Source organism: Manis javanica, chromosome 7 (genome assembly GCF_040802235.1).
Source record: "Manis javanica isolate MJ-LG chromosome 7, MJ_LKY, whole genome shotgun sequence".
NCBI lineage: Eukaryota > Metazoa > Chordata > Mammalia > Pholidota > Manidae > Manis > Manis javanica.
Window position 1 is genome coordinate 69,033,824 of NC_133162.1, and position 12,558 is coordinate 69,046,381.

A 12,558-nucleotide genomic window follows, 5' to 3' on the forward strand; every position below is an offset into this window, starting at 1 on the left:
AATTATGTCTGTTGACTAAGAATACATATATTCTGTATATATAATGTCTATTAGTTTGGAATATATATCTATATTATTTGCAGCATATCCATATTGCATATATAAATATATATATCCATCCCACCTCCTGCTGGGGTAACTATTAGAGTGAGAATAAGTGAAGTGAAATCAAGTTCAGAGAATTTGTGAGAGAGAACCCAGCCCGTGCTATCCTTTCTGTTGGGCACTGCAATGGCTATCGTTCCATGTTGGCCCAGTTGGATGTTCTGAGGCTATGCCAGGCCAGAGGCTCAGAGATTCCCATTGCATGTTCGGACACTGTGGTGTCTTTTACATCCTCGTAGACTTACACTTATTGTCTGCATAGTGGTAGTTTTGTTTTGGTTCAATCATCACTGTGTTTGGAATATTCTCTCCAGCTGTTTGGCCACTTGTGTTTTCCTGTGTGTGATATGCACCTGATGTTGATAAATGGTGACTCTAAGTATAAGTCACTATGTGCTCAGCACAGTGAATCTCAGGGAGCAATCTCATTTTCAGTTCTTGAAAAACAGCTATTTTCCACTCCTGGGGGACTGACCATCTCTCTGGACTGGAAATGGGATTGGTAATAGAATTTCACAGCTAAAGGCTCTCTTCAAATCTGGCCCTAGCCTGGAGGGGGAGTGAATGAATTTGCAAGAGCCATCAGCCATCTGCTGCTTGTTTATCAAGCATGTGGCCGCTGTCTGCCAGTTAGGCTCCTAGTGTATGTGACTTCTCTCCTCAGCACTAGCTTCCATCCAGCTTGACCCCAGCACACAGCTTAGGGAAGCCTGAGGAAGGAATGAGGCAGAGAGGGGATCCTGCAGGAGCCTTTTCTCTGCTGAATCGGGCACAACCGTAGCCATGGCTAAGAGAGCTTTGAACAGAGTTAGGTCCAGCAAATCACACAAATGCATTAGTATGCTAGACAGCAAGAATTAGAACCACGAAAGTTAGATTGCCATCTTCAAAGTAGAAGGGATCCAAATACGCTGAGCGTCTCTCACTTACCTCGCAACTTTACATACTTCAGTTATCCTTCAGCAGTTTTGTAGATGAACATACTAAAGAGAGCGGAGTTTACATAGCTAAGCCCAGTGTGGCATATCCTATGTAAAAGAACTGAGATTGCATACTGGCTTTTCTGACTAAATAAACCACAAAACCTGGAAAGGAATGGGGAAAAAATCACATTCGTGAGCCATGATGTGTAAACAGAATCTATTAATGTATGGCTCCAGAGGAAAAAGTGGACTCCTTCCAGTTCATTCTAATGCCATGTGCACCAGGAAGTGGGACTAAAGGTCCCGTTAGGGAATACAAACGCTTTGTCCTGACCTCTGAATCCCTAGAAACCAAACCAAGTGACTAACTGTTGAAATCATTCATCTTTAAAAGGATGCTTCCACTCACGTAGTTAAAAGTGAAGTGCGATTTCCTTGGAGAGGAATCGAGGAAGGACTGTTCTACCTGGTGTTTTACAGTCAATGAGCGACAAACTCATGGACCGCACTTGCGAAGGGTCAGTGTTCTCTTAAAGGGCAGAGCACTCTGCGTGTCTTCGAATCCAGAATCATATTAGAAATTTACCTCTCACTTACACTTCTGGAAGTTACAATGTAACTTTGCTCAAATGCTGGTACTGGGACACCTGCAGCACCTCAGGGAAGGAAGTGAGGACTACCAGTGTGCCCCAGGTGGAGAGTGCAGAAGCACTGCTTCACTTAGTCCTCAGACCAGTCCCCCTCAGTCGGTACTAGGACCTGATTGTTTTAATTGGTGAAAAAATTTAAGTGAGGCTGCCATTTGCCTAAGATTCCAGAGCATGTAATAGCGTTGGCACTTGAAATCACATCTGATCCAGAACAAAATCATATTTTGGAGAGTTCTGATTGTTCAAAGCACATCTCCATGGTATGGTGACATTTTAGATTTCAGTTATTGCCAGCCACGCGTCTCATGCCTGCCTTGTGAGGTGACGTGTAAGTCAATCTCAGTTCCTCTTTCTCATTCGAGGCCTGCGTGCAGCAGTTAGGCATATTAGAAGACTGCTCCAAGTTTGGCTGGAATTGTCTTAGATCACTTCTTAGTCACATTACATTGTTGACCTGAAGCTACAGTTGGCTAAATCCTCTCAGATATTTACCCCTTTAACTAATATTTTTACAAATAATAAACAATAAATTTAAAAACTTTACAAAAATAAATTTAGACCCTGGCATAAGAATTTGCACCTGTCATCATCATATTTCAACCTATTAGATTCTACCCACTGATATACCCTGATGATATCTATGTGGACTATGATTACCCTAATTAGTATTTCTTGGCTCTGTGCCATGGGTGACTTTGATAGGCAAATACTCCATATCTTCATATATACTAATGTATGTCTGATGCCAGCCAGATGGTGCTGAGACAGAACAAAAGCCTGAAACCCATCTGCTTTCTTCTTGTCAAAATTGATTCATTGATCACACCTTTAGGATCAGATTTTCAGTATGATCTAAAGAGAAAACAGTAAGATTCCTCAGAGAATTTCCTGATACTGGCTATACAGTTTGAACAGGTTACCATATCTATATCCCCAAAAAGATGTTCTAGGGTTCCGTGGGATGCCCACTCATTTCTGGCTTTGGTAATAACGATTAAGACAACTTGGGTTTAACTTCTTCCGCTGCTGCTTACAGAAGGTGTAATTTGGGGTAAGTCATGTTAATACCCCTAAGTCCGGTTTATTCATCCATTGCAGGATGATAATGATAAACCACGCTGTTTTTTAAAAAAATTCAATGATGTAATTAGAGGTGCAAGTGCTTTTTGAAAGCACTATGCACACATAATCTGTTGTTACCATGTTTGAAATGCATATTAACTGGGATATAAAGGGAGTATTTATCCTGAAGATTGGTTCATGTATTCGTACATCCATTCAATCAGGATTTACTGACTTGCCAACTCTGTACTAGGCAGAGTGAGGGAGCATGGGACTACAAAGACACTTTAATTTGTTCCCCATCTTTTCTTACCATCTGGTGGAAAAACATATCTCTAAAATGTTCCCATAGTGTCCTTATAATAAAGATTTCTATTTAATAGGCAGCACACTTTAATGCAATTATTCTTCCCATGTACAAACATGATTTTATTTACATTACAATTTAAGGCAAAGGGAATGAGATTGACGGCATAGAGGGTGGATATGTTTAGATTATGCTTAAATTTTCATGTTTAGCATTTAAGTTAAGGACAAATAACTGAGAAATAGAATAAAAACTACTGTTCAAGATGCCAGGCCACATTTCTGTGAATCTATGTTGTACCTGAACCACTTTCTGCCCCTGAAAAATTCAGAAGCAGTGGAAAATTCACTGTTTCTGAACAAGCAATATGGACACTAAGCCAGATTCTGGCATACTTAAAAGACAGAATGGCATGTGGGCATTCTTGACAATTGTCTGCATGTACCAATGAATTAGGTAGCTTAGCTCCAGAAACCACGTAGGGAAAGTTGCTAGATTGGTAGAGGCCCCCTGTGGAGCTCACTGCATGTCCATTCCTCGGCAGGCAGAGGGATCGTATGTCTCCCATTCCCATTTTTAGGCTCAGCATTCAGGCAGTGAGGCAGTTCCTTCAGAGCAGAGTGCCACTGAAAATTGGATTTGGTTCCCCTAAAGTCAATGCAAAGCAGAAAAACAGGACTGTATTACCTTGATGCTTAATATCGGGCTTCCTGATTGCCTCCAGCTAGTGTGGCCACAACATGTCTGCTGGACTAACCCGGGCTGAGAGGGCGGTCAAGTTGATGGAGTGGAGTAATGCCGTTATGGGTTTCCTGTTTGTCACTGTGGCACGGCCACACTTACCTGCTCAATCCCCATTTACTTTGTATTCTAGGGTAGAGGTCAGGAAGACTATATCCCACCTGCCTATACAGCTGTGGTGTGTTGAAAGATCCCTGGACTTCAAGTAAGAAGATCTGGGTTTGAGTCTCAGTCTGTCACTTATTTTCTGTGTGACCTTGGGCAAGTCACTTCACCTATCTGACCTTCAGTTTACTTCTCTGTTTAACTGGGAACGTATTATCCGTCTCATGGGGTTGCTGTGAGAATTCAGTGAGATGGTGCATGTGGAAGTGCTTTGTTGACTGAATTTTGCTCTAAAGAAGCAAGGCAAAAAGCCCAATAGGTCACACTTTGTTTCTTTTTTCAGGTATCCATCCAATGGTTTAAAAACCCAACAAAATGCATCAATAAATATGCAACTGCCTTCAAGAGAGACAAACTCCTATTTTAATAGTTTGGAGCAAAAGGACCTAATGGGATATTCATCTCCAAGGGCCAGTTCTGTGCCCATCATCCCTGCCATGGGTCTGGAGGAAACCTGCATGCAAATGCCAGGGATTTCTGAAGTTAAAAGCATCAAATGGTGCAAAAACTCCTACTCTACTGATATTGTCAATGTGAGTATTCCAGTCAGCGATTGTCTTATAACAGAACAACAGGAAGTGAAAATATTGCTAGAAACTGTCCAGGAGCAGATCCGAATTCTGACTGATGCCAGGCGGTCAGAAGACTATGAACTGGCCAGCGTAGAAACCGAAGACAGTGCGAGTGAAAACACAGCCTTTCTCCCCCTGAGTCCCACGGCCAAATCAGAACGCGAGGCACAATTTGTCTTAAGAAACGAAATACAAAGAGACTCTGCAGTGACCAAGTGACTTGAGATGTAGGAATCTGTGCATTTTGTGCTTTGCTCAACAGGAAAGAGAGGAAATTAAATACAAATTATTTATATGCATTAATTTAAGAGCATCTACTTAGAAGAAACCAAATAGTCTATCGCCCTCATACCATACTGTTTTTTAACAAAATATTTTTTTAAAGGGAAAGAAACGTTTCAGGACGGATAAAGCTTACAACTCAAGCTTTTGGGTAGAATTCTCAATACAATTTCGGTTAGTCCCAACACAGTCCTCTTTGGCTCTTAGTAGATGTGGGCAATTCAGACCCTCAGTCCCACAGCGCCAGTGTCCTCATAAAAAAGCACTGGCAGTTAGCGGTTTCAAAGAGATGAGCTGTCTCTGGCGGGCAGAAGTGCCCGTGAGCAGGCGGCCCTTGCCATTTGGCTTGCCAGTTCCCACCCCTAAATTTCTACTCACTCGACAGCCTCATCACAGGTTTTGTCATGTCAACAAATGTAGTGTTCCTTATTTAATTTTTGAAGAACGGCACACAAACTCCAGAAGGAGAAGGAAGGCAGCAGATAGAGGGGGGAACTGGGGGCAATCTTAGCTACTCTTACGTGCAACTTCCTCTGAAATTTGAAGGCTCAGAATCTCAGAGGAAGATGTGAAATTATTATAGAAAAAAGAGACAAAAATATCACAATGTCGTGTCACTAAAATCATGCTAATAGAAATGTTTTTCTTTGAGATCGTTTAGGGGCTCCAGAGGAGCCCTTCTCGGTCCGTGTGCCCGTGTGCGTGTGTGTGCAAGTGTGTGTGTCTGTGTGCTTGCTCACTTGAGCACTGGTATGCTATATGCACATGTGGTCATTGTGCGTATGTGTGTGCATGTGGGTGCATATTAAGCTTGCTGAAATTTGTTTTGAAACATCAGGGAATCTAATATTCAGAAAAAAAAATTCCCTCTTAAATATGTTCACTTCAAATTTTTCCATTAAGTATAAAGTCCAGTTAGTTTTAAATCCAAGTCACTTGCATGGTGGGGTCCTATAAAACTCTTGACAATGTCAGGACCACTTTCTGATGTGAATACTTTTGAAAGGAACAACTGTTGGCTCGTTAATGATACCAGTGCGAGTTGAGGATGTATGTTTATTTCGAATCCTTCATACTTAAGTGATTTACACAAATTAGTTATCAAATTGACACCCTTGCTTTCTCGTCATCCTCATTATTATTTATTTTGTAGCAAGTCTACCGAGTGTGGACCAAGACATGGCTTCTCTGGTTAATACGAAAGGAATAAATTGTTGAAATCACAAAGCCCAGACTATTCAGTTCAGAGAAAGCCCCCAAAAGAACAGTAAACTATGTTGTATGTTCATTTGGAATAAAGCAATATTTTTACCACTGCTAAGGTGAACTGAAAATTCTCCTGAAGATCTGTCTGTTTTCTTTACCCTTAACTTTCATGGGGCATTTCAAGGAAATTAGTGTTCACATAACCAGTCTTTTTCCAATTATTGGTGGTGTTGAGTTGTTATGTTTACACTGTTTTAAATAAAAAGGCACAGTATTTGAAAGTATATAACAGATTCTTTTACTGCAGTCTGGGAAAACCTTGATTAAAATTTACTTGTGCAAGATTCACATCCCATTCAAAGGAAATGTAACTATTTCTAAATCAAATATTGAATACATACAGTTCTTATTTGAGTTTAAGTTGTTTCTGTTGAAAATACACAGAAAATTGCTCTTTGAGAACCTTCTTTACTAACAGACATAATGCCAGCAGGGAAAAGAAAGAACATGGTGTTCTTACCAATACTGTTTAGTGGAAAGTCAAGGTCTCTAATGTTGAACATGCTTTGGTAGAGATGCATTTTGCATGTAACAAAAGGTTTGTGGTATTCATTAGTTGTTCTATTATTGTTCTGTTGTTTTGAATATAGAGGCAACATTGTTAGACTTTTAAAAGATTATGTTTAATTTTTAATATCTAAGTCATCTAATTCTCATTTAAAAAATATTGTATCATTGGAAAATTTTTTGGAAGATGCTCCTAATTAACAGATATATGAACCCCCATTAGGTGCATATATGACATGTTATTGTGTTGAAATTTGTCACAATTATCAAACATTAACTGAAAGGCCTCACAAGTCTGTTGAAGTCAATCTTGTTTCTAGGGTTTTTTTCACAGAAATGTTACCTGTTGCTTATCTAAAGGATTTATACAGACTTCACCTGAGTAGAAAGTTATAATATATACTCTGTAATTAACTGAGTATACAGTCAGTTAATTAATATATGATTTACTAAAAAGAGAGTGAAGATTTTCTATCAACTTGAGTCCTAATCCAACCCCTTATTATTTTTTAAAGTAGAATCATATATTATGTGATTATAAACACCCTTGTGCATTCTGAAGAGCATGAACATTAAGCAAATTTACTGGCAGTCTAATGTAAAGATTAGAGATCTAGTTACTTCCTAAATGACAGCCAAGCAAAATCCTCCAACAAGAAGAAATATTAAAGGTTAATTTCAGTGGTCATTTATCTCCTTTTGGAATATGAAACTCTCCTGTGAAAAGGGTCCAAGCCCAAAGTGCACATCTTTGGGCACCAGCTGACAAGTGCTGATAGCATCAAGACTTCCACAGTTGATCTAACATGGCAGACACATGGAGCCATCGGTACCTTGTCTTCAAGCTCATGTGCCTACAGAGAAGTGCTTCTTTCTACAAGACGCTTTTAATTTTGCTTCATTTTCTTGTCTTTATTATGTGAATAGATTATTTGGAGATTTGTGATTAAGTGAATTTGAATATTCATTATTTACTGAAGAATGAATGTCATCCGTTATTTTTTTACTCTGGATCACTTTCTGATATGTCTTTTTTTATAAAGCATATGTTATTTTAATTTGCCAGTGACTGCTATGGAACCCTGCTGTTCAAAATACACGACCAATTGTATTCTAAAGAGAAATAGCAGAAATCATGCTGGAGAACTGGCATTCAATTTTCTTCCTCATTTTGCTACGTACATTATTAAGTGCTCTATGTTTTACACTCTAGTCCAATATCGACCTTGCTATGGGTTAAGGACTAAATATTTGTGACTGTATCACATCTCCTATGATTTACATCATGTCTAAGTAGCAATATTCTTCTAAGTCTTCTGGAGAAGGAACAGTGCTGTTTTTTAGGACTTCACACATTTATCTGTTTTGATAGTAACCTATCAGACCTACCAAAAAGAGAAGAGAAGGGTCAAGCAGACTTCAAGAGAATTCTCACTGGCTTCCAGATTAAAGACAGCTACAATTTGAGCAAGGTCCCTGGTGACCATGGCTAAGGCCTGTCAATAACCAGGTCTCCACCAAACATGCTTGATGTATGGCAGCAGTCGTTCACACCAATCCTGCAGCATGGTGCTATAGGAAACCATGCCTCTCTGAGTGAGGGGCTATGGGGGTTCCTTGGATTCCAGCCCTGTAAACCGGAAAAGAGGGCCCTGAGACATGCGCTGTGAAACATTTCGCATATGAGTATTTAGTAAACCTAGGAACACAGCAGGAGGGGTGGGATTTTTATTTGACCTTTTAGAATCTGGGAAACATTTTATATATAAAGAATACTTTTTTATTATTCAATTCTATAGCTTCATTGCAACATATTTGATGGTAGCATGTCTCTACTGTATTTGTACTTTAGTCTTCAGAAATTTAAACTTCATCTAGGAAAGACCAGCACAATATTTCTGGACTCTTCTCAATTTTAAATGCATCCCAACATGTGGTAGGAAATGATGCCTTTGAATAAGCTTTATCTCTTCCTCTTTTTTTTTCTTTCCCTTTTAAAGAAATAGTGAAGGTGAAGGAAGAAATTCATTCCTTAAGATCCATGTTGTTGTTCTTATAATAATCTATTTTCTCCTGTGACCACACACACATACACATATATACATATATAAACATATGTATATATAAAATATATGTATATTAAAGTGATTGCCCCATGGAATGCCAATGAAATCAAATTATTTAGAAATGTGCCAGCTTGGCAACATTTAGATAATATGGGCATTTTTCAGTTCTTTCTGTTTCTTAGATAAGCAGAAATGCCCTTTGGTTGGAAAATTTACAAGAACCTGGAATAAAATCTCTGCTAGATTATCTTTTAAGAATGAAGATTAAACTATGGATGTCTATGACTGCTGTCCCTGTAGTGTATAATGGTTTAAAACATATTTTTTACAAATTTAGCCATAGCTTCTCCCAAAGGTGCCTAAATAGGTGCCTTTCTTGTGTCCACTGAGCTCTAGTGAAGAGCTGAAGTGAAGTCAAGTGGGATGGATACCCACCTTTACCAACATTACTCTGGGTAAATACCCAACATTACTCTAGGAAAATGTTGGATACCCCAGTGGAGGTGGGAAGATAATAACAGAGGTGAACAAATACAATCTTCATAAAACAGAGAGCAGGCATCTTGTATTTTGATAACTTTTTGTCATAAATCTCTGTATTGATTGCACGTGTATCATTGCCTATGAAATAATTAATTGTGTGTTAGCAATCTCTTATTGTTGGAAATGAATTAGAAAATCTTTATATTGAGATTCAACTCTGTGAAAGCTTCTACCTTATCTATACATGTTAGTAGCTCCCTGACCCAATCTGTGAGATAAGAATGATCTAGCTCATCTTCAATTTCCTTCCAAATTGAATACCCTGTATTCTAATCATTCTAACTCAGACTTTACCTCGTCATTTGTCATTCAATCATTTTAACACAACCCTTTGGAAAGTTAATCGCTGTAAGTCCATCTTGTAAGATTCAAAAATTATTGGAACCTGTATATCAATCTATGAATAAGACATATTTATAATGTTCCACTTATTTCCATAGAGAAATAAGATCATTTTTGTGGTTGTTTTAAGAGTAAACTTAAGAGAGTAGTAAGAAGGAATGGCCAAAAGAATGAATTTCAATTGAATTTCAGAGCTTGAGCATTAAAATTGCCCAAGTTTTAGGTCACAATTTGCCACAGATTTTTTTAAAAAGGAACTGTATCCTGTGAACTTTTATAAAAGCCATTGGAAGGAGTTCTTCAGAAAAGACACAAGATCTTGAAAATGTTCTCCTCTCACAGAGACAGTGACAGGCTCTCATTGGATACACAGAATACTTATTGACATTCTTAATGATTTGCCTCTCAGACTCCTTAACATAAACTCTACAATTAATAGTGAATAAATTCTCTGGAGACACTTTCACATTATAGTTGGAAATAATCCTGTCTTATTATTTAAGATGATAGGGAACAGAGTAAATGGAAAAATACGGGGCTTCCTTACTTATTTAATGTTATAATTACTGTTTTGGACAAACCAGTATCTGTCTACTTTTCCAATAGCATCTGGATTAGCACTAATCCTTCCATATATAATTTACCTTCATCAAGATTCCAAAGCCTGAATTCTTTAGTCTTCAACAATGCAGAATGTTAAAATACAGTGAATCAAAAGCAGTAAGTCACCTTAAGCTTTATTGTTTTTAAAGTTAGAAAGATTCCATATAGTTGTTTACAAAATAGGAAAAAAATCCACATTTTAAACTTGTTCTTTTTTGTACTTCAGAGGTCTGGGTGGAACCACTCAGTCTTTTATACTTCACACTGATATCATCTGTTCTGAAATCAAATCAAAGGGCTTAATCTCACACACACACACATATACACACACACAAACACACACACACACCCCACATGGCATGCATGTTAAAACTCAAATGTTGTACCACTTTTCCTTAGTTTTCTCTTCTAGCTTACCCAAAAACATCCAAACTCTCGTGACATGGAAGAGCTTGGATTCATCTATGTTTCACTGGAAATGAATGTAGCAAGAAAATATAGGGATTATCTTTTAAAGTTTGTTCCATACAGCCAGCTTTTGAATTCTGTCTTTATTAATAAATGCCTGGAAAATAGATAAACTTGCTCAAACTGAAACAAATGGAAAAACATAAAAATCCCCTTAGAATCACTACGCATTTACCAGTGGCCACTGTGTGCATTTTAAAGATAATTAGATGGCAATGCCTGGGCTCACACTCATTGTCTCAAGTATAATATTAAACCTAATTGAGAAATGAATTCCTTAATTCTTATAAATTAATATATATTAGTAACCCATTTGACTGTATTTTAAATAAGAAGGTAAGTCACACACAAAAGACTACATACAAAATGATCAGCAGAATATTTTTAGTTGTCATTAAAAAAGTAATATAAAAACTAGAAACAGCCTTTCAGGCCTGTGATAGTAATTTTGTTTCAAGGAGTATCTATCTTTTCTCCTTCCAAGAAAACATTTCACAATGATGTCCACTACTCTGTGGGATTGAAGGCCCTGGGAAATAATACTGGATGTATGTCAGTTGGCATTCCAGTGAGGCGTGGTTCCATTATGTCCGCACTTCATTTTGAGGAGGTATATCATACTACTTCTTATAAAATGAGATATGATTGTAATCAATTCAATAATAATCTTGACTTCTCGTGTAAGTTTTCTTTTGTGGGGGAAATACGTGATGACCATTTCCCTGTTGTATCTTCTCAGCCTCCTTTGGTGAAGCTGGACACTCAGCTCCCTTAGTTGGGGTTCTTCTGCATGTTCCTCTTACCTTAGTCCTTATTTACCAAACAAGGAATTTTCAGCTCAAATGAGAGGCCAATGGGATTTCATAGAGAAAAATAGCTTTGTCTTTTGAGTTGTGTTAGTGGAGGCACAAACCAGGAATGTTGTAGATAAGTGATAATAAGATTCATGACTTTAGCCAGTATCTTCCCGTATGTAAGACATCCCCTAAAGCTTTTAATTTCCCTAATATTGCTAACAAACTTTTCAGCCTTTGTCCTGTTGTTTTTTTTTACAACAGTACTTTCCATTTTGTAAAAGCAAAAGACAAAATCATCCATTTATGTAAAAGAATGTAATAAATGAAAGAAAATGAGCAAGCTTTAAACAAAAAAAAAATGGTATTTTTAAAAGCTTCAAGTAAAGGACTAATTGACTAAAAAATCAAATCTAAGGCTCAAAGAGTGAAGAAATATTTGCTGAATGGTTTGCAAAATAATGTTTTCTTAATAATTTTCTCTGTTAACTGAACTCTTATAGAGCAGAAACATTTAAATATACTAAATGTCTACTTTTGCATTTCTTCCAACTTGACAAAGTTTATGAAAATCTGTGTTTATGATGGAAAAAATATACAAATTTGTAAAAAGAAATCACTACCTATTAACCCTTCCTTATTTTCTCATTGATAACTCACTGAATGCTCCCTGTTTTAACCCAAGTGGAGGAAGCTGCTGAATCAAATATGGAGTCAACACATTTTCAAAACTGTAATGAGTGACACAGATATGTGGAGCTGTAGTCTTCCTTGGATCCAAATAACTTAAAACAACTGAAAGTATACCATAAAGTTTGAGAATGGGGCATTCTTTTGTTTAAAAGAAAAAGAAAGGATGAAAGGAAAGCTTGTTCTGCAGAAAAAAAAATAGTAGTGTGTCCTGCAGATCCCGTCTAATCAAGCTAAAAGAATGAATAAACACCTCTATGAGTCTGTTCTCCAAAGGAAAATTGCTGGGCACCTGGTGCCATGAACATTTGCACAACAGATACTTACATTGAACTAATGACTTTCTTATTGTTTGCTTTTTTAATCTGATTTTAAAGTTAATTACCTAAAGTGCAAAAAAAAAAGAAAATTACCAGCCCTGAAGTCAACTATGCTAAGACTATAATAAGTAGCGTCTTTGTATATATTCTTC

General features: G+C 37.5%; 1 protein-coding gene across 6 annotated transcripts in view; it reads left to right on the forward strand.

Moving 5' to 3' along the window:
- The window catches only part of NRG3 (neuregulin 3), a 1,059,087-nt gene extending 1,050,585 nt beyond the window's left edge, over positions 1 to 8,502 (forward strand). For 3 of the 6 annotated variants that reach the window (XM_073241095.1, XM_073241096.1, XM_037003102.2), the window contains exons 9-10: positions 3,922 to 3,993; positions 4,237 to 8,502. In XM_073241095.1, the coding sequence (XP_073097196.1) occupies positions 3,922 to 3,993; positions 4,237 to 4,744 (580 nt within the window). In that variant the 3' untranslated portion in view covers positions 4,745 to 8,502. The remainder of the gene's footprint in view (positions 1 to 3,921; positions 3,994 to 4,236) is intronic. The other 3 variants (XM_073241097.1, XM_073241098.1, XM_037003105.2) reach the window with 1 other exon arrangement.
- Positions 8,503 to 12,558: the final 4,056 nt, after the last annotated feature.